The 23,127-nt window shown below is 48.7% G+C and overlaps 1 protein-coding gene across 1 annotated transcript in view; it reads left to right on the top strand.

Moving 5' to 3' along the window:
- Positions 1-23,127, top strand: part of esr2a (estrogen receptor 2a) — a 315,173-nt gene that overhangs the window by 9,865 nt on the left and 282,181 nt on the right. Inside the window, exon 3 of the mRNA XM_070877959.1 lies at positions 9,708-9,874. Within this exon, the coding sequence (XP_070734060.1) occupies positions 9,708-9,874 (167 nt within the window). The remainder of the gene's footprint in view (positions 1-9,707; positions 9,875-23,127) is intronic.

The raw sequence follows: 23,127 nt of genomic DNA, 5'->3' as shown, positions 1-23,127 counted from the left end.
CACTTTTACTTTTCTTGTTTCTATCTTTTACTTCTGCCCCCATTCTACTTCCCTCTGTCTCCCTGCATAGGTTCCCATCCCCCTGCCATATTAGTTTAACTCCTCCCCAACAGCAGTAGCAAACACTCCCCCTAGGACTTTGGTTCCGATCCTGCCCAGGTGCAGACCGTCCGGTTTGTACTGGTCCCACCTCCCCCAGAACCGGTTCCAAAAGCTCTGAGTCTCAATGTGAGGAGCATTCATAATAAGGTGGATGAATTGATCACGCAGATAGCTGTTAATGGATATGATGTAATTGGGATTACGGAGACATGGCTCCAAGGTGACCAAGGCTGGGAACTCAATATCTAGGGGCATTCAATATTCAGGAAGGACAGACAGGAAGGAAAAGGAGGTGAGGTAGTGTTACTGGTTAAAGAAGAGATTAATGGAATAGTAAGGAAGAACATTAGCACAGTCTAAGGATAAGGGGTAAGCCATTTAGGACCGAGATGAGGAGAAACTTCTTCACTCAGAGAGTGGTGAACCTGTGGAATTCTCTAGCACAGAAAGTTGTTGAGGCCAATTCACTAAATATATTCAAAAAGGAGTTAGATGTAGTCCTTACTACTTGGGGGATCAAGGGGTATAATGAGAAAGCAGGAATGGGGTAATGAAGTTGCATGTTCAGCCATGAACTCATTGAATGGCGGAGCAGGCTCGAAAGGCCGAATGGCCTACTCCTGCACCTATTTCCGATGTTCTATGTTTCTAGCGTGGATGATGTGAAATCTATATGGGAAGAGCTGCGACACACTAAAGGGCAGAAAATGTTAGTGGGAGTTGTGTACAGACCATCAAACAGCAGTAGGGAGGTTGGGGATGGCATCAAACAGGGAATTAGGGACAAATGCACTAAGGGTACAGCAGTTATCATAGGTGACTTTAACCTACATATTGAGTGGGCTAACCAAACTGATAGCAGTGCGGTGGAGAAGGATTTCCTGGAGTGTATTAGCGATGGTTTTCTAGACCAATATGTCGAGGAACCAACTAGAGAGCTGGCCATCCTAGACAGGGTCTTGTATAAAGAGAGAGGATTAATTAGCAATCTTGTTGTGCGGGGTCTCTTGGGGAAGAGTGACCATAATATGGTAGAATTCTTCATTAAGATGGAGAGTACACAGTTAATTCAGAGACTAGGGTCCTGAACTTAAGGAAAGGTAACTTCGACGGTATGAGATGTGAATTGGCTAGGATAGACTGGCGAATGATACTTAAAGGGTTGACGGTAGATAGGCAATGGCAGACGTTTAAATATCACATGGATGAACTACAACAATTGTACATCCCTGTGTGGCGTAAGAATAAAAAAGGGAAGGTGGCTCAACTGTGGCTAACAAGGAAAATTAGGGAAAGTGTTAAATCCAAGGAAGAGGCATATAAATTGGCCAGAAAAAACAGCAAACCTGAGGACTGGGAGAAATTTATAATTCAGCAGAGGAGGACAAAGAGTTTAATTAGGAGGGGGAAAATAGAGCATGAGAGTAAGCTTGCAGGAACATATAAACTGACTGCAAAAGCTTTTATAGATACGTGAAGAGAAAAAGATTAGTGAAGACTAATGTAGGTCCCTTGCAGTCAGAATCAGGGGAATTCATAATGGGGAACAAGGAAATGGCAGACCAATTGAACAAATACTTTGGTTCTGTCTTCACTAAAGAAGACATGAAAGAATAATCTCCCGAAAATACCAGGGGACCGAGGGTCTAGTGAGAAGGAGGAACTGAAGGATATCCTTATTAGTCAGGAAATGGTGTTAGGGAAATTGAAGGGACTGAAGGCCAATAAATCCCCAGGGCCTGATAGCCTGCATCCCAGAGTACTTATGGAAGTGGCCCTAGAAATAGTGGATGCATTGATGTTCATTTTCCAATAGTCTATCGACTCTGGATCAGTTCCTATGGACTGGAGGGTAGCTAATGTAACACCATTTTTAAAAAAGGGGAGAGAGCAAACAGGTAATTATAGACCGGTTAGCCTGACATCGGTAGTGGGGAAAATGTTGGAATCAATTATTAAAGATGTAATAGCAGCGCATTTGGAAAGCAGTGACAGGATCGGTCCAAGTCAGCATGGATTTATGAAAGGGAAATCATGCTTGACAAATCTTGTAGAATTTTTTGAGGATGTAACTAGTAGAGTGGATAAGGGAGAACCAGTGGATGTGGTGTATTTGGACTTTCAAAAGGTTTTTGACAATGTTCGACACAAGAGATTAGTGTGCAAAATTAAGGCACATGGTATTGGGGGTAATGTATTGACGTGGATAGAGAACTGGTTGGCAGATAGGATGCAAAGAGTAGGAATAAACAGGTCCTTTTCAGAATGGCAGGCAGTGACTCGTGGGGTGCCGCAGGGCTCAGTGCTGGGATCCCAGCTATTTACAATATACATTAATGATTTAGGTGAAGGAATTGAATGTAATATCTCCAAGTTTGCAGATGACACGAAGCTGGGTGGCGGTGTGAGCTGTGAGGAGGATGCTAGGAGGCTGCAGGGTGATTTAGACAGGTTAGGTGAATGGGCAAATGCATGGCAGATGCAGTATAATGTGGATGTGTGAGGTTATCCACTTTAGTTGTAAAAACAGGAAGGCAGATTATTATCTGAATGGTGACAGATTAGTAAAAGGGGAGGTGCAACGAGACCTGGGTGTCATGGTACATCAGTTATTGAAGGTAGGCATGCAGGTGCAGCAGGTGGTGAAGAAGGCAAATGGCATGTTGAGTGAGGGGATTTGAGTATAGGAGCAGGGAGGTCTTACTGCAGTTGTACAGGGCCTTGGTGAGACCACACCTTGAGTATTGTGCGCAGTTTTAGTCTCTTAATCTGAGGAAGGACATTCTTGCTATTGAGGGAGTGCAGCGAAGGTTCACCAAACTGATTACCGGGATGGCAGGACTGACATATGAAGAAAGACTGGATCGACTAGGCTTATTTGCACTGGAATTTAGAAGAATGAGAGGGGAACTCATAGAAACATAAAATTCTGATGGGATTGGACAGGTTAAGTGCAGGAAGAATGTTCCCGATGTTGGGGAAGTCCAGAACCAGGGGTCACAGTCTAAGGATAAGGGGTACGCTATTTAGGACTGAGATGAGGAGAAACTTCTTCACTCAGAGAATTGTGAACTTGTGGAATTCTCTACTGTAAAGTCCTGACCCTGCAGTACAGACTTACACAAGGCACATGCTGAAGTCAAGGTCACCCTGGACTGCACCTTTATTTCACAGCTCTCGAGTGCTGCACTTGCCTGAGACCTGCCTTTATATACCTGTGTGGAAGAGTATGCAGTGTCTCCTGAAAGTGCACCCATGGTGGTAAAGTGTGCTTGTGGTTACAGGTCATATTTAGTTACAGTCATGTTAGGAGACCAAAACTGTACACAATACTCCAGGTGTGGCCTCACCAAGGCCCTGTACAACTGTAGCAACATTATTAAGGATGTCATAGCAGCACATTTGGAAAGAGGTGACATGATAGGTCCAAGTCAGCATGGATTTGTGAAAGGGAAATCATGCTTGACAAATCTTCTGGAATTTTTTGAGGATGTTTCCAGTAGAGTGGACAAGGGAGAACCAGTTGATGTGGTATATTTGGACTTTCAGAAGGCGTTCGACAAGGTCCCACACAAGAGATTAATGTGCAAAGTTAAAGCACATGGGATTGGGGGTAGTGTGCTGACATGAATTGAGAACTGGTTGTCAGACAGGAAGCAAAGAGTAGGAGTAAATGGATACTTTTCAGAATGACAGGCAGTGACTAGTGGGGTACCGCAAGGTTCTGTGCTGGGGCCCCAGCTGTTTACATTGTACATTAATGATTTGGACGAGGGGATTAAATGTAGTATCTCCAAATTTGCGGATGACACTAAGTTGGGTGGCAGTGTGAGCTGCGAGGAGGATGCTATGAGGCTGCAGAGTGACTTGGATAGGTTAGGTGAGTGGGCAAATGCATGGCAGATGAAGTATAATGTGGATAAATGTGAGGTTATTCACTTTGGTGGTAAAAGCAGAGAGACAGGCTATTATCTGAATGGTGACAGATTAGGAAAAGGAGAGGTGCAACGAGACCTGGGTGTCATGGTACATCAGTCATTGAAAGTTGGCATGCAGGTACAGCAGGTGGTTAAGAAAGCAAATGGCATGTTGGCCTTCATAGCGAGGGGATTTGAGTACAGGGGCAGGGAGGTGTTGCTACAGTTGTACAGGGCCTTGGTGAGGCCACACCTGGAGTATTGTGTACAGTTTTGGTCTCCTAACCTGAGGAAGGACATTCTTGCTATTGAGGGAGTGCAGCGAAGGTTCACCAGACTGATTCCCGGGATGGTGGGACTGACCTATCAAGAAAGACTGGATCAATTGGGCTTGTATTCACTGAAGTTCAGAAGAATGAGAGGGGACCTCATAGAAACGTTTAAAATTCTGATGGGTTTAGACAGGTTAGATGCAGGAAGAATGTTCCCAATGTTGGGGAAGTCCAGAACCAGGGGTCACAGTCTAAGGATAAGGGGTAAGCCATTTAGGACCGAGATGAGGAGAAACTTCTTCACCCAGAGAGTGGTGAACCTGTGGAATTCTCTACCATAGAAAGTTGTTGAGGCCAATTCACTAAATATATTCAAAAAGGAGTTAGATGTAGTCCTTACTACTAGGGGGATCAAGGGGTATGGCGAGAAAGCAGGAAGGGGGTACTGAAGTTGCATGTTCAGCCATGAACTCATTGAATGGCGGTGCAGGCTAGAAGGGCCGAATGGCCTACTCCTGCACCTATTTTCTATGTTTCTATGTTTCTTTAGCATGGTAAGATACAGATATATACAGTAGTGTGAGATACATGACATCTACCACAGAGTGTTGTTGATTCCAGTTCATTAGATATATTCAAAAGGGAGTTAGAACATAAGAACATAAGAATTAGGAACAGGAGTAGGCCATTTAGCCCCTCAAGCCTGCTCCGCCATTCAACAAGATCATGGCTGACCTGGCCGTGGACTCAGCTCCACTTACCCGCCCGCTCCCCGTAACCCTTAATTCCCTTATTGGTTAAAAATCTATCTATCTGTGACTTGAATACATTCAATGAGCTAGCCTCAACTGCTTCCTTGGGCAGAGAATTCCACAGATTCACAACCCTCTGGGAGAAGAAATTCCTTCTCAACTCGGTTTTAAATTGGCTCCCCCGTATTTTGAGGCTGTGCCCCCTAGTTCTAGTCTCCCCGACCAGTGGAAACAACCTCTCTGCCTCTATCTTGTCTATCCCTTTCATTATTTTAAATGTTTCGATAAGATCACCCCTCATCCTTCTGAACTCCAACAAGTAAAGACCCAGTCTACTCAATCTATCATCATAAGGTAACCCCCTCATCTCCGGAATCAGCCTAGTGAATCGTCTCTGTACCCCCTCCAAAGCTAGTATATCCTTCCTTAAGTAAGGTGACCAAAACCGCACGCAGTACTCCAGGTGCGGCCTCACCAATACCCTATACAGTTGCAGCAGGACCTCCATGCTTTTGTACTCCATCCCTCTCGCAATGAAAGCCAACATTCCATTCACCTTCCTGATTACCTGCTGCACCTGCAAATTAACTTTTTGGGATTCATGCACAAGGACCCCCAGGTCCCTCTGCACCGCAGCATGTTGTAATTTCTCCCCATTCAAATAATATTCCCTTTTACTGTTTTTTTTTCCAAGGTGGATGACTTCACATTTTCCGACATTGTTTTCCATCTGCCAAACCTTAGCCCATTCGCTTAACCTATCTAAATCTCCTTGCAGCCTCTCTGTGTCCTCTACACAACCTGCTTTCCCACTAATCTTTGTGTCATCTGCAAATTTTGTTACTCTGCACTCTGTCCCCTCTTCCAGGTCATCTATGTATATTGTAAACAGTTGTGGTCCCAGCACCGATCCCTGTGGCACACCACTAACGACCGATTTCCAACCCGAAAAGGACCCATTTATCCCGACTCTCTGCTTTCTGTTCGCCAGCCAATTCTCTATCCATGCTAATACATTTCCTCTGACTCCGCGTACCTTTATCTTCTGCAGTAACCTTTTGTGTGACACCTTATCGAATGCCTTTTGGAAATCTAAATACACCACATCCATCGGCACGCCTCTATCCACCATGCTTGTTATATCCTCAAAGAATTCCAGTAAATTAGTTAAACATGATTTCCCCTTCATGAATCCATGTTGCGTCTGCTTGATTGCACTATTCCTATCTAGATGTCCCGCTATTTCTTCCTTAATGATAGCTTCAAGCATTTTCCCCACTGCAGATGTTAAACTAACCGGCCTATAGTTACCTGCCTTTTGTCTGCCCCCTTTTTTAAACAGAGGCGTTACATTAGCTGCTTTCTAATCCGCTGGTACCTCCCCATAGTCCAGAGAATTTTGGTAGATTATAACGAATGCATCTGCTATAACTTCCGCCATCTCTTTTAATACCCTGGGATGCACTTCATCAGGACCAGGGGACTTGTCTACCTTGAGTCCCATTAGCCTGTCCAGCACTACCCCCCAAGTGATAGTGATTGTCTCAAGGTCCTCCCTTCCCACATTCCTTGATGAGCAATTTTTGGCATGGTTTTTGTGTCTTCCACTGTGAAGACCGAAGCAAAATAATTGTTTAAGGTCTCAGCCATTTCCACATTTCCCATTATTAAATCCCCCTTCTCATCTTCTAAGGGACCAACATTTACTTTAGTCACTCTTTTCCGTTTTATATATCGGTAAAAGCTTTCATTATCTGTTTTTATGTTTTGCGCAAGTTTACTTTCATAATCTATCTTTCCTTTCTTTATTGCTTTCTTAGTCATTCTTTGCTGTCGTTTAAAATGTTCCCAATCTTCTAGTTTCCCACTAACCTTGGCCACCTTATACGCATTGGTTTTTAATTTGATACTCTCTTTTATTTCCTTGGTTATCCACGGCTGGTTATCCCTTCTCTTACTGCCCTTCTTTTTCACTGGAATACATTTTTGTTGAGCACTATGAAAGAGCTCCTTAAAAGTCCTCCACTGTTCCTCAATTGTGCCACCGTTTAGTCTGTGTTTCCAGTCTACTTTAGCCAACTCTGCCCTCATCCCACTGTAGTCCCCTTTGTTTAAGCATAGTACGCTCGTTTGAGACACAACTTCCTCACCCTCAATCTGTATTGCAAATTCAACCATACTGTGATCACTCATTCCGAGAGGATCTTTTACGAGGAGATCGTTTATTATTCCTGTCTTAATACATAGGACCAGATCTAAGTTAGCCTGCTCCCTTGTAGGTTCTGTAACATACTGTTCTAAGAAACAATCCTGTATGCATTCTATGAATTCCTCCTCAAGGCTACCCCGTGCGATTTGATTTGACCAATCGATATGTAGGTTAAAACCCCCATGATTACTGCTGTTCCTTTTTCACATGCCTCCATTATTCCCTTGATTATTGCACACCCCACCGTGAAGTTATTATTTGGGAGCCTATAAACTACGCCCACCAGTGACTTTTTCCCCTTACTATCTCTAATCTCCACCCACAATGATTCAACATTTTGTTCATTAGAGCCAATATTGTCTCTCACAACTGCCCTGATATCATCCTTTATTAACAGAGCTACCCCACCTCCTTTCCCTTCTTGTCTATCTTTCCGAATTGTCAGATACCCCTGTATGTTTAATTCCCAGTCTTGGCCACCCTGCAACCACGCTTCTGTACTGGCCACCAAATCATACCCATTTGTAATGATTTGTGCCGTCAACTCATTTACTTTATTTCGAATGGTGCCTTTACGGCTAAAAGGATCAAGGGGTATGGCGAGGAAGCAGGAAAGGGGTACTGAGGGAATGATCAGCCATGATCATATTGAATGGTGGTGCAGACTCGAAGGGCCGAATGGCCGACTCCTGCACCTACTTTCTATGTTTCTATGTTTCTATGTCCTTTTATGGCCCTGTTCACTTACTGAATTAGCGTGCAAGGGCCACAAAAGGACTACAACAAGCCACACAGAACTACAATTTAAAAAACGCTTAAACCCCGAGCATGCACAGTGGATGCCCTCCGAAAAAACCCAAGAGGAGAGGCCTCCACCTGACGCATTCTGATGATGCGTGGCACCGAGTCCCGCTCCCGTCTGCCGACTGACGCCTGCTGCCCCTCCTGCTGCCGCCCACATAACGGTGACCAAAGCAGCTCCTGACGGGACCCAGCGGCAGCGGGCGACAAATTCAGACGTCCTGCCCGGAAATGACCACCGAGAAATGGACGGCCAACAAAGTCAACCCCTATGTCCCCTAGTTCTAGTCTCCCCCATCAGTGGAAACATCCTCTCTGCATCCACCTTATCGAGCCCCCTCATAACCTTATGTATTTCGATAAGATCACCTCTCATTCTTCTGAACTCCAATGTGTACAGGCCCAACCTACTCAACCTTTTCTCATAAGACAACCCCCTCATCTCCAGCATCAACCTAGTGAACCTTCTCTGAACAGCCTCCAATGCAAGTATATCCTTCCTTAAATACGGAGACCAAAACTGTACGCAGTACTCCAGGTGTGGCCTCACCAATACCCTGTACAGTTGTAGCAGGACTCTGTTTTTATACTCTATCCCCCTTGCAATAAAGGTCAACATTCCATTTGCCTTCCTGATCACTTGCTGTACCTGCATACTAACTTTTTGTGTTTCATGCACAAGGACCCCCAGGTCCCTCTGTACTGCAGCACTTTGCAATCTTTCTCCATTTAAATTATAATTTGCTTTTCTATTTTTTCTGCCAAAGTGGATAACCTCACATTTTCCCTCATTATACTCCATGTGCCAAATTTTTGCCCACTCACTTAGCCTGTCTCCCTTTGCAGATTTTTTGTGTCCTCCTTACAACTTGCTTTCCCACCCATCTATCATTAGCAAACTTGGCTACATTACACTCGGTCCCTTCATCCAAGTCATTAATATCGATTGTAAATAGTTGAAGCCCCAGCACCGATCCCTGCGGCACCCCACGAGTCACTGTTTACCAACCGGAAAATTACCCATTTATCCCGAATCTCTGTTTTCTGTTCGTTAGCCAATCCTCTATCCATGCTAATATATTGGAGGTGATTGTACTGATGAGTGTTGTACTGAGAACGTTCATGTTGGAGTGTGTTATTTTGAGACAGGTTATACTGGGGCTGCTTTTACTGGAGGTGGGTATTTATTATAGCAGCAGCAACTTGTATTTATATAGCACCTTTAAAATAGTAAAACATCCCAAGGCGCTTCACAGGAGTGTTATAAGAAAAAAAAATTGATACTCCAGTGCAGTACTGAGGGAGTGCTGCACTGTCGGAGGTGCCGTCTTTCGGATGAGACATTACACCGAGGCCCCATCTGCCCTCTCAGGTGGACGCAAAAGATTCCACGGCACTGTTTCAAAGACGAGCAGGGGAGTTATCCCCGGTGTCCTGGGGTCAATATTTATCCCTCAATCAACATAACAAAAACAGATGATCTGGTCATTATCACATTGCTGTCTGTGGGAGCTTGCTGTGCGCAAATTGGCGTTTCCCACATTACAACAGTGACTACCCTCCAAAAGTACTTCATTGGCTGTAAAGCGCTTTGGGCTGCCCCGGGGTGGTGGAGTACTCTGTATAAATGCAGTTCTGTCTTTCTTGTCACCAGGGAGAACTTCAAAAAGAAACCTGGGCCACAGGGAACCTCCGTCAATGGCGTGTTCTCCAGGAAGGACGCCCACTTCTGTGCCGTTTGCAATGATTTCGCCTCAGGCTATCACTACGGCGTCTGGTCCTGTGAGGGTTGCAAAGCCTTCTTCAAAAGAAGCATTCAAGGTACGAGTCTGACTGCGGGTCGCTTACGGGTCTGTTTGTGCAGGGTAAAGAAAAAGGCAAATGGAGGGTTGGCCTTGTAGTGTCTCTGCACCTTGTTACAAACTCACACGAGGCATGGATATATCAGACACTCTGTGACCTTCACTTTATTCCCAGGACAGAAGAGAGCTGATCCTGGGTGGGACCTCCCCTTTTATACCTGGAAGCCCAGGTGAGGAGCTCACCCCCTGTGGTCAGGGTGTGCATTACAAGGGTACAGGTACAGTATGCATGAGTTAGTTACATACTTATAGTCGTTGCAAGATGGTGAAATACATGACATCACCTCCCCCCTTTGGTCTTTTAGTTTCAGAGGTTAAGTCTGTCGGGTGGTCGACGCTCTCTCGTGGAGCGCTGCAGTTGTGGCTCTGGTGTCTGAGCCTCAGCACGTGTCTCTGTCACTTGAGGTGATTCCGGCCTGTCCGGGCTGGCCGCAGGGACTGTGCATGCTGAGGGCTGCCTTTGTTGCTCGTGCGCTGGCAGTGGTGTGGGTGCTATCTCATCATGCTCTTCTTCCGGTTCCTCCGTGTCTGCACTGAACCTTGTCTTTACTTGGTCCAAGTGTTTGCGGCATATCTGCCCATTGTTTAGTCTGACCACCATGATCCTGTTCCCTTCTTTGCCAATTACGGTGCCCTCAAGCCATTTGGGTCCCAAAGCATGGTTAAGAACAAATACTGGGTCATCTATACACCTCCCCCTTGAGTTTCGATCACGGAGCTCGGTTTGGGACTGGCGCTTGCCGTCAACAATGTCTGCCAGGGCTGGGTGAATAAGGGACAGCCACGTCTTGAGCGTGCGTTTCATGAGGAGTTCCGCTGGTGGGACTCCCGTGAGCGAGTGCGGCCAGGACCTGTAGGCCAGCAGGAGGTGCGATAGGCGGTACTGAAGGGAGGGTCCTTGGATGCGTAGCATGCCCTGCTTTATGACTTGGACCGCCCGTTCCGCCTGGCCATTGGAGGCTGGCTTGAAAGGCGCTGTCCGGACGTGTTTGATCCCATTGCCCGACATAAACTCCTGGAATTCATAGCTGGTAAAACACGGGCCATTATCGCTGACCAGGATGTCCGGCAAGCCGTGGGTCGCGAAAACCGTACGCAGACTCTCCACGGTGATGGATGTGGTGCACGCGTTCAATATGATGCACTCGATCCACTTCGAGTACGCATCGACAACGATCAGGAACATTTTTCCCATGAATGAGCCCGCATAGTCCACGTGAATACGTGACCATTGCCTGGTGGGCCAGGGCCACGGGCTGAGTGGGACCTCCCTGGGGACATTGCCCAGCTGGGCTCACGTCGTGCACCTGCGAACCCAGTGTTCCAGGTCTGAGTCAATCCCCGGCCACCACACGTGTGACCGGGCAATGGCCTTCATTAACACGATGCCAGGGTGCTCGCTGTGGAGTTCCCTGATGAACGCTTCCCTTCCTTTCTGGGGCATGACTACCCGGCTGCCCCGTAGCAGGCAGTCGGCTTGGACGGAGAGTTCATCCATCCGTCTCTGAAACGGTCTGACCTCCTCGGGGCACGCCCTGTGTGCGGGCGCCCAATCCCCAGTCAGGACACATTTCTTTATCATGGATAGGAGAGGGTCCCTGTTGGTCCAGAGTTTGATCTGGCGGGCTGTGATGGGGGAGCCCACAGTGTCAAAAGTCTCAACGGCCATGACCATCTCGACACTCTGCTCCGACGCCCCCTCGGTGGTGGCCAATGGGAGCCTGCTGAGCGTGACATCGCAATTTTCGGTGCCTGGCCGGTGCCGTATGGTGCAGTCATACGCAGCCAGCGTGAGGGCCCATCGCTGTATGCGAGCTGACGCATTAACGTTGACGTCCTTGCTGTCAGACAACAGGGATGTTAACGGCTTGTGGTCCGTCTCTAGCTCGAACCGTCACCGTACACACAGGCGAGTGCCTCCTTCTCAACCATGCCGTATCCACGCTCTGCCTGGGAGAGCGACCTGGAGATGTAAGCCACCGGTTGGAGTCGGCCGTCATCGTTACCCTGCTGCAAAACACACCCAACCCCGTAGGATGACGCATCGCATGTTAAAACCAGTTTTTTACAGGGGTCATACAAAGTCAACAGTTTGTTGGAACACAACAGGTTCCTCGCCTTATTGAAAGCCCGTTCTTGACAATCCCCCCCAAGACCATTCACACCTTTACGCAGGAGCATGTGTAACGGCTCCAACAATGTGCTTAAGTTCGGCAGGAAGTTCCCAAAATAGTTCAAGAGTCCCAGGAATGATCGCAACTCCGACGTGTTGCCAGGCCTGGGCGCCCGGCGAATCGCCTCAGTTTTTGATTCAGTGGACCGGATCCCGTCTGCGGCAACCCTCCTGCCCAGGAACGCGACCTCTGGGGCCAAAAACACGCACTTGGCCTTTTTCAGCCGCAGGCCTACCCGATCCAATCGGCGTAGCACCTGCTCCAGGTTGTGGAGGTGTTCCTCGGTGTCTCGACCCGTTATAAGGATGTCGTCTTGGAACACGATCGTTCCAGGGATGGACTTGAGCAAGCTTTCCATGTTTCGCTGAAAGATAGCCATTGCCGAACGAATGCGAACCTATTGTAAACAAATAATCCTTTGTGCGTCGTGATGGTGGTCAGAAACTTGGATTCTTCAGCCAGTTCCTGAGTCATGTCGGCCGGAGTGAGGTCCAGCTTCGTGAACAGCTTACCACCTGCCAGCGTGGCAAAAAGGTCCTCCGCTCTCGGGAGCGGGTATTGGTCTTGCAGCGACACTCGGTTGATGGTGGCTTTGTAGTCGCCACAAATCCTGACCGAGCCATCTGCTTTGAGGACGGGAACAATGGGACTTGCCCAGTCGCTGAATTTAACGGGCGAAATGATGCCCTCTCTGAGCAGCCTGTCCAGTTCACTTTCAATTTTCTCACGCATCACGTACGGCACCGCTCTGACTTTGTGGTGCACTGGTCTGGCATCCGGAGTGATGTGTATCACTACTTTAGTGCCCTTGAATGTTCCGACACCGGGTTGAAAGAGTGACTCGAATTTTTGCAATACCTGCGAGCATGAACTTCGCTCCACGGATGAAATGGCGTGCACATCCCCCCATTTCCAATTCATCTCAGCTAGCCAAGTCCTCCCCAAGAGCGCGGGGCCATTTCCCGGAACAATCCAGAGTGGCAGCCGGTTCTGTGATCCATTATGCGTTACCACCAAGTTTGCACTGCCCAGCACTGGGATGATCTCTTTGGTGTACGTCCGTAGCTGCGTCTCAATGCGTTCCAAATTGGGCCTGCTAGCTCTGTGTGGCCATAGTCTCTCAAATTGTTGGGCGCTCATGAGTGACTGGCTAGCTCCGGTATCCAGCTCCATGTGCACCGGGATACCATTCAGTAAGACTTTCATCATCATGGGTGGCGTTTTGGTGTATGAGCTGTGGACATCAGCCACATGAACCCGCTGAACTTCAGCATCCATGGTTGTTCCCCAGGCCTCATCCTGCATTTCAGACCCCTCGTCTGGTTCCTCTGTCTTGCAGACTAGCCTCGCTACTGCCTTTTTGCACATCCTGGCCGGGTGTCCCTTGACATTACAAATCCTACAGGTGTAAAGCTGGAACCTGCAGATTTTTTCAGTGTGTCTGCTCCCACATCTCCAACATGAGCTGAGATGGCTGGAAACAAAAGGACTATTCCCAGGCATTCCTCTCTGATGGCCCTTTTGGCTGTTTCGAAGCACTCTGATGGTGGGTGTTAATTGTCCCATTACAGGATGCATTGTTCCTCGTGATGGCGTGAATTGCCGATCCCCTTTCCATTGTCCCTGTTGCCAGGAACTTGTTGCTACCTGGGTGCAGTCGAATTGCCCTTGCCTGCCTGTGGAATTCTGTGTCATTTTTATAACATTGATTCCCTGGTTCAACGCAACTTTAAAACCAGGGCTGTGTGCGTAGATTAGCTTGGTCTCCTCTTCCCCTTCCATAAAGGTCTGAGCTATCAAGGCCGCCCCTTCTAAAGTCAAATTCTTAGTCTTTATGAGCTTCCTGAAAATGCCAGCATGATTAATGCCCTCGATGAAAAAGTCCCTTAACATCTCCCCCCTGCAGGCATCGGAGAACTTACAGAGACTGGCCAAACGCCACAGTTCCGCCACGAAGTCCGAGATGTTTTGACCCTCCCGACGCCGGTGAGAGTAGAACCGGTGCCGGGCCATGTGTACGCTACTTGCCGGCTTGAGATGCTCACTGATCAGCTGGCTGAGCTCTTCGAAGGACTTGTCCGCTGGCTTTTGGGGTGCGAGCAGGTCTTTCATCAGCGCATACGTCTGTGGACCACAGCTGGTCAGTAGATGCGCCCTCCGCTTGTCAGCCGCTGCCTCTTCCCGCCAGTCCTTTGTGACAAAGCTCTGCTGGAGTTTTTCCACAAATCGTCCCAGTCCTCACTCACACAGTAACGTTCCTCTGTGCCACCGGTGGCCATCCTCGTGGTTCGGTGATTCCCGTTTCTCGTCGCCAGATGTGGTGTCTCTGCACCTTGTTACAAACTCACACGAGGCATGGATATATCAGACACGGTCACTCTGTGACCTTCGCTTTATTTCTAGGACGGAAGAGAGCTGATCCTGGGTGGGACCTCCCCTTTTATACCTGGAAGCCCAGGTGAGGAGCTCACCCAATGTGGTCAGGGTGTGCATTACAAGGGTACGGGTACAGTATGCATGAGTTAGTTACATATTTATAGTCATTGCAAGATGGTGAAATACATGACAGGCCTTTATCTCAAGGAGGCTGCAATACACAGAGGTGATGCTTTGGTTACACAGGGCCATGTACAGCAGACACCTCAAGGCTCTGGAGATGTACCACCAGCACTGCTTCCGCAAGATCCTGCAAATCCCCTGGGAGGACAGATGCACCAATGTTAGCAACCTCGACCAGGCCAACATCCCCAGCATCAAAGCACTGACCACACTCGACCAGCTCCGTTGGGCGGGCCACATTGTCCATATGCCTGACACAAGACTCCCAAAGCAAGCGCTCTACTCGGAACTCCTACACGGCAAGCAAGCCCCAGGTGGGCAGAGGAAACGTTTCAAGGACACCCTCAAAGCCTCCCTGATAAAGTGCAACATCCCCACCGACACCTGGGAATCCCTGGCCTGAGACCGCCCTAAGTGGAGGAAGTGCATCCGGGAGGGCGCTGAGCACCTCGAGTCTCGTCGCCGAGAGCATGCAGAAATCAAGCGCAGGCAGCGGAAGGAGCGTGTGGCAAACCAGTCTCACCCACCCCTTCCCTCAATCACTGTCTGTCCCACCTGTGACAGAGACTGTAATTCCCGTATTGGACTGTTCAGTCACCTGAGAGCTCACTTTTGGAGTGGAAGCAAGTCTTCCTCGACTCCGAGGGACTGCCTATGATGATGATGACTAAGCCTCTGTGAAGTGAATTGGGATGTTTATCATTCATTAATGTGACCAGACGCTGGCTGCCTCCGACCCGGGGCGCCCTGTGGGAGGGAGGACGGAAATGATCCCTTTTAGATCTCAAACATTGATTGACTTGCATGCAAGTGGCAGAGGATTGTGGGTAGATGTCAGTTATGACCCCAATTTCCTCCCCTCCTGTCTTAAAGGTGTAAGCCTGGACTTTATGAAGAGCTATTTTACATAATTTTGGGATAGGCGTAATAATAGTGGAAAATCCTCGCTGCTTAGCTTTGCACAAGTTGAGATGGCTGTCACATCGCACACTCACAAAACTTTGTTGCATAAGAACAGGAGTCGGCCATACGGCCCCGCCATTCAATAAGGTTGTTTTGTATGCAGGTCAATGATGCACAGTAACACTGGACCTGAATGTACCTTCACCCTGTATATACCTTACCTGTACACCAGAGGGTGCTGCTGTTGGAGACCTGAGGGTCACCTGTACACTGCAGGGAACCCAGTATAAAAGGGAGCTCACCTCTTAGTGTCCTCACTCTAGGAGCGGCAATAAAGGACTTCAGTCTGTACAGTTCAAGTGTCATACCCTGCCTCGTGGATTCATTAACAGAGTGCTTACATACACAATAAAGATCATGGCTGATCTTTATCTCAACTCCTACTTTCCCACACTATAGAAACATAGAAACATAGAAAATAGGTGCAGGAGTAGGCCATTCGGCCCTTCTAGCCTGCACCGCCATTCAATGAGTTCATGGCTATCTCCGTATGCCTTGATTCCTCAAGCATCCAAAAATCTATCGATCTCAGCCTTGAATATACTCAACGACTGAGCCTCCACAGCCCTCTGGGGCCGAGAATCCCAAAGATTCACCACCCTCCGAGTGAAGAATTTTCCCCTCATCTCAGTCCTAAATGGCCGCCCCCTTATTCTGACCCCTGGTTCTAGACTCTCCAGCCCGGGGGAAACAACCTCTCAGCATCCACCCTGTCAAGCCCCCTCAGAATCTTACGCGTTTCAATTGCGAACTTGAAAATCTTAAATCAGAATTCTCAAGCCCTCCAAGAGGGAAAACCAATCTCACTCAGCCTGAGAGTGCGCGAGACACGTTGGTGTTGGGTGTTGGGAAGCGAAGATTAGGAGCAACAGGTTGTAATTGGTTCGTTTGTGATGTGTGAGCTTTGATATCATGGTGTTGCTTGGTGGCTGAATCCATTTGGGGGAAGGGGGAGCGAGTGGGAGAGAGACACAGAAAAACATTCTTGGACGTGGGTGTCGCTGGCAAGGCCGGCATTTATTGCCCATCCCTTGAAAAAACATAATAAGAACATAAAAAATAGGAGCAGGAGTCGGCCATTTGGCCTCTCGAGCCTGCTCCGCCATTTAATGGCCGATCTGATCATGGACTCAGGTCCACTTCCCCCGCCCGCTCCCCATAACCTCTTATCCCCTTATTGTTTAAGAAACTGTCTATTTCTGTCTTAAATTTATTCAATGTCCCACCTTCCACAGCTCTCTGAGGCAGCGAATTCCACAGATTTGCAACCCTCTGAGAGAAGAAATTTCTCCTCATCTCAGTTTTAAATGGGCGGCCCCTTATTCTAAGATCATGCCCTCTAGTTCTAGTCTCCCCCATCAGTGGAAACATCCTCTCTGCATCTACCTTGTCAAGCCCACTCATAATCTTATACGTTTCGATAAGATCACCTCTCATTCTTCTGAACTCCAATGAGTAGAGGCCCAACCTACTCAACCTTTCCTCATAAGTCATGGGAGCCGCCTTCTTGAACCGCTGCAGTCCACAAGGTAAAGGTGCTGTTAGGGAGGGAATGCCAGGATTTTGACTCAACGAAGGGATGGCGATATATTCCCAAGTCGGGATGGTGTGTGTGACTGAAAGGGGAACGTGGAGGCCTGCTGAACTTGTCGTTTAGAGAGAAGTATTTAGAGGGATAAGTGGTACCAGCGGGCACTTAAAACAAATAATGAGTGGATTGATCGCTAGGTTATCAGCAGGAGGAGCTCTCAGGAAAAAATAAATAATTAGCAACCATCAAAGGCTAGACAATGAGACCAGAGGATCTCTCAAAGGCCTTGGGAAAAATACACAATTGCAAAAATAAAGCCAAAAATAGATTTATGTTTCATAGAAACATAGAAAATAGGTGCAAGAGTAGGCCATTCGGCCCTTCAAGCCTGCACCGCCATTCAATGAGTTCATGGCTGAACTTGCAACTTCAGTACCCCATTCCTGCTTTCTCGCCATACCCCTTGATCCCCCGAGTAGTAAGGACTACATCTAATTTCTTTTTGAATATATTTCGTGAATTGGCCTCAACAACTTTCTGTGGTAGAGAACTCCACAGGTTCACCACTCTCTGGGTGAAGATGTTTCTCCTCATCTCGGTCCTAAATGGCTTACCCCTTATCCTTAGACTGTGACCCCTGGTTCTGGACTTCCCCAACATTGGGAACAAATAGGTATTAAATTCTGTTTTGTGCCATTCAATAAGAGGTGTGCACTTTGTATCATTATTCCTGTTACGTCTCCGCAAGATCCTACAAATCCCCTGGGAGGACAGACGCACCAACATCAGTGTCCTCATTCAGGCCAACATCCCCAGTATTGAAGCACTGACCACACTCGATCAGCTCCGCTGGGCAGGCCACATTGTCGGCATGCCAGACATGAGACTCCCAAAGCAAGCGCTCTACTCGGAACTCCTTCACAACAAACGAGCCAAAGGTGGGCAGAGGAAACGCTACAAGGATACCCTCAAAGCTTCCCTGATAAAGTGCAACATCCCCACCGACACCTGGGGGTCCCTGGCCAAAGACCGCCCTAAGTGGAGGAAGTGCATCCGGGAGGGCGCTGAGCACCTCGAGTCTCATCGCCGAGAACATGCAGAAACCAAGCGCAGGCAGCGGAAGAAGCGTGCGGCAAACCTGTCCCACCCACCCTTTCCCTCAACCACTGTCTGTCCCACCTGTGACAGGGACTGTGGTTCTCGTATTGGACTGTTCAGTCACCTAAGGACTCATTCTAAGAGTGGAAGCAAGTCTTCCTCGATTCTGAGAGACTGCCTATGATGATGATATTCCCGTTGGTGCTGAGGATGAAATTAAACCCAGCTCAAGGTTTTAGTCCTGTACAATACTGAGTACTAATAATATTTACTAAGGATATATTTACAATCCTTCCAGCTGGAATTAAATAAGTTTAAAAATACGTACTTTTACTGGTGCAGTCGATACTTAATTGGACTGGGTCTGTTTGTAGGGTGAAAGTGAGTTTGCAAAGCCTGGCGTTTTTCAATATGTGTCTGTCAGACCCTTGTGTTGAGTGAGACATTCCACTCAGGTGCAAGAGGGATCCACAGGCTGGCTTTTCCATTTGTTTCTGCAGTGTTCCCCTCGAGATCCTGGGCTGTGGTCGGGACGTCTGCTGTCTGTCTGTCTGAGTCTGTGGCCACGACTGCAGAACAGCAGCTCATTCATGACCAGTTCCTTCTGATACGTCCTTGCTACACAGTATAAATGCACACGAGGCCCATGCTTGAGAGAAGGTCAGTCTGTGACCTGTCCTTTATTCCTTAGCACTCAAGTGATGAAGGTGGGTGGAGCTTCCCCTTTTATACCTGAAGGTCCAGGTTAGGAGTGTCTCCCACCTAGTGGTCAATGTTCTCACGGTGTACAACTTAGGTCAGTTTATACATGGGTTACAATGCTGGTTGAATACATGACATCACCTCCCCCCCACTCATAGGTTGAGTCTCTCTGGTGGTTTACGCTCCCTTGTAGAGCGCCTGAGTTGGGGCTCCGGTTGTTGGGCGCTGGCCTGAGTGTCTGTTGTTTGCGGTGCCTCAGGCCTGTCCGGACTGCCCACAGTGACTTGGCTCTCCTCCGCTTGGTTCCTGTGTTCGGTCACCTGTGGTAGAGTGAACTCTATATCGTGTTCTTCCTCTGCTTCTATGGGGTTGCTGAACCTCCTTTTTGTTTGATCCACGTGTTTGCGGCAGATTTGTCCATTGGTAAGTTTAACTACCAGAATCCTATTTCCCTCTTTGGCACCACAGTGCCTGCGAGCCATTTGGGCCCTGCAGCGTAGTTGAGGACAAAAACTGGATCATTTACATCAATACATCGCACCCTCGCATTCCTGTCATAGTAGTCATATTGTGACTGGTGCCTGCTCTCGACAATTTCTTTCATGGTGGGGTGTATAAGGGATAATCGGGTTTTGAGCGTCCTTTTCATTAGTAGCTCTGCGGGTGGAACCCCTGTGAGTGAGTGTGGTCGGGATCTATAGGCCAACAGGAGGCGTGATAAGCGGGTTTGTAGGGAACCCCCTTGGAATCTGAGCATCCCCTGTTTGATTATCTGCACTGCTCGTTCTGCCTGGCCGTTTGAGGCCGGCTTGAACGGTGCCGTTCTGACATGGTTAATTCCATTGCCTGCCATGAAGTCCTGGAATTCAGTGCTTGTGAAGCATGGGCCATTGTCGCTGACCAAGATGTCCGGTAGACCGTGGGCGGCGAACATTGCCCGTAGACTTTCTACCGTGGCAGAGGATGTGCTTGAATTTCAAATGTCACACTCGATCCATTTGGAGTAGGCGTCTACGACAACCAAAAACATTTTCCCCATGAAAGGACCTGCGTAATCCACATGGATGCGTGACCAAGGCTTGGTGGACCATGGCCAGGGGCTAAGGGGGGCTTCCCTGGGCGCATGGCCCAGCTGGGCACACGTGTTGCACCTGCGAACACAAAGTTCCAGATCTGCGTCTATCCCTGGCCACCAAACGTGTGACCTGGCAATTGCCTTCATCATGACAATGCCCGGGTGCCCATTGTGGAGTTCTCTGATGAACACCTCTCTGCCCATCTGGGACATGACTACGCGGTTTCCCCACAGTAGGCAATCGGCCTGAATCGAGAGTTCATCCTTGCACGGGTGAAATGGTTTAAATTTCTCAGGGCATGCCCTGTACGTGGCTGCCCGGTCCCCATTCAGGACACATTTCTTGACGAGAGACAATAGCGGGTCTCTATTTGTCCAGACTTTAATCTGACGGGCTGTCACGGGTGAGCCTTCGCTTCCGAAAGCTTCAACAGCCATGACCATCTCAGCAGCATGCTCGGTAGCCCCCTCAGTGGTGGCTAGTGGGAGCCTGCTGAGTGCATCGGCGCAGTTTTCGGTGCCCGGTCTGTGCCGAATTGTATAGTCATAGGCAGCTAACGTGAGTGCCCACCTCTGTATGCGGGCCGATGCGTTTGCATTTATGGCCTTGTTGTCGGCCAAAAGTGACGTTAGGGGTTTGTGATCTGTCTCCAGCTCAAATTTCCTGCCAAACAGGTACTGGTGCATTTTCTTTACCGCATATACACATGCGAGCGCCTCCTTTTCTACCATCCCGTAGCCCCTTTCTGCCTGGGACAGACTTCTGGAGGCATAAGCTACCGGCTGTAACTGACCCTTGGCATTGACATGCTGCAACACACACCCGACCCCATAGGACGACGCATCGCACGTTAACACAAGTTTCTTACATGGGTCATATAGCGTTAACAGATTGTTGGAACATAACAAATTGCGTGCTCTATTAAAAGCCCTTTCCTGGCTGTCCCCCCAGACCCATTCATGACCTTTGCGTAGGAGCACGTGTAGCGGCTCTAGCAGCGTGCTCAATTTGGGAAGAAAGTTACCAAAATAGTTCAGGAGCCCCAGGAACGAACGCAGCTCCGTCGTGTTACGGGGTCTGGGTGCTCTCTGGATCGCTTCCGTCTTGGATGCAGTAGGGCTGATCCCGTCTGCTGCTACCCTCATCCCCAGGAATTCTACCTCTGGAGCTAGGAAGACGCACTTCGCCTTTTTCAGTCGCAGACCTACCCGGTCCAGTCTGCGTAGCACCTCCTCCAGGTTGTGGAGGTGTTCTTCAGTATCGTAACCCGTAATGAGGATGTCGTCCTGAAAAACCACCGTCCCTGGAATCGACTTGAGGAGACTTTCCATATTTCGTTGGAAGATCGCGGCGGCCGAGCGAATCCCGAACGGACATCTGTTGTACTCAAACAACCCCTTGTGTGTCGTGATGGTGGTCAGCTTCTTCGACTCACTCGCCAGCTCCTGGGTCATGTAAGCTGAGGTCAGGTCCAATTTTGAAAAAAGTTTGCTACCGGATAGCGTCGCAAAGAGGTCCTCCGCTCTCGGTAGCGGGTACTGGTCTTGGAGTGACACATGATTGATGCTGGCCATGTAATCGCCATATATCCTGACCGGCCCATCCGCCTTGAGCACCGGCACAATCGGGCTCGCCCAGTCACTGACTTCGACTGGCGAGATGATGCCTTCCCTCAACAGGCGGTCCAATTCGCATTCTATCTTTTCCCGCATCACGTACGGCACCGCTCTGGCCTTGTGGTGTACTGGTCTGGCGTCCGGGTTTATGTGAATCACTACCTTGGCCTCCATGAAAGTGCCAATGCCGGGTTGAAATAATGAGTCAAATTTGTGCAGGACCTGTGAGCATGATACTCACTCCACAGAGGAAATTGCATTGACATCGCCCCATTTCCAGTTCATGACAGCAAGCCAACTCCTCCCCAGTAGTGCGGGACCATCCTCTGGGACAATCCAGAGTGGCAACCTGTTCTCCGAATCTTTGTGGGTCACGACTACCGTGGCACTGCCTAGCACCGGAATGATCTGCTTTGTGTAAGTCCGTAGCTGTGCGTCAATCAGCAATAATTTTGGCCTCCTGGCCTTGGATGCCCACAACTTTTCGAACTGTTTGTTACCCATCAGGGACTGGCTGGCACCCGTGTCTAGCTCCATTGATACTGGGATGCCATTGAGGAGCACTTTCATCATTATCGGTGGCGTCCTGGTGTATGAACTGTATACGTGCTCCACATGAACTCGCTGAACTTCAGCTTCCAGCGATTTCCCCCAGTGTCCATTTCTGCAATTTCTGCAGGTATTTTGCTCATCTCTGCAAACTCCGGCTGAATGTGTGCCTCCACGCCTCCAGCATGAGTTGCAGTTTGAAACAAAAGGTCCCTTGCCAGTCGATCGTCCCTGACTGCCCCTGTTATTGTCCTTGAGTGCACCATTAACAGGTGTTGATGGCCCCATTACTGGCCGCATTGTCCCTTGCAATGGCGTGAATCGCTGTTCAGCTTGCCATTGTCTCTGTCGAACTCCCCCTCTGGGTTCGACTACATGTTGGGGCATGCCCGACTGCCCTTGTCTGCCTGGAGAACTGTGTGCTGCTATAACAATGTTGAATCTCTGTCCCAACCATTCCTTAACACAGTACCTCTCGTCTGTTCTGCTAGTGGCCATGCTCGCGTGGTTTAAATCCCAGTTTCTTGTCGCCATTGATACGTCCTTATTACACAGTATAAATGCACACGAGGCCCATGCTTGAGAGAAGGTCAGTCTGTGACCTGTCCTTTATTACTTAGCACTCAAGTGATGAAGGTGGGTGGAGCTTCCCCTTTTATACCTGAAGGTCCAGGTTAGGAGTGTCTCCCACCTAGTGGTCAGTGTTCTCACGGTGTACAACTTAGGTCAGTTTATACATGGGTTACAATGCTGGTTGAATACATGACACCTTCTTTGCTCAAAATATCACAAAGGAAACATGTGATGTGACCCCATCCTCCGTTGGGCAGCAACACTTCAGTTGAACTTTTCAGTACAGCGCTGTCAGGCCACCAAGTAATTCTGAACCGGGCAACTCAAGATCTGTAGTCTGCTGTCTGTCTGGGTCTTTAGTCTGCTGTCTG

This window comes from Pristiophorus japonicus, chromosome 4 (genome assembly GCF_044704955.1).
Source record: "Pristiophorus japonicus isolate sPriJap1 chromosome 4, sPriJap1.hap1, whole genome shotgun sequence".
Lineage (NCBI taxonomy): Eukaryota > Metazoa > Chordata > Chondrichthyes > Pristiophoridae > Pristiophorus > Pristiophorus japonicus.
Note: the sequence above shows the minus strand (reverse complement) of the source record. Positions and strands in the feature narration are given on the sequence as shown.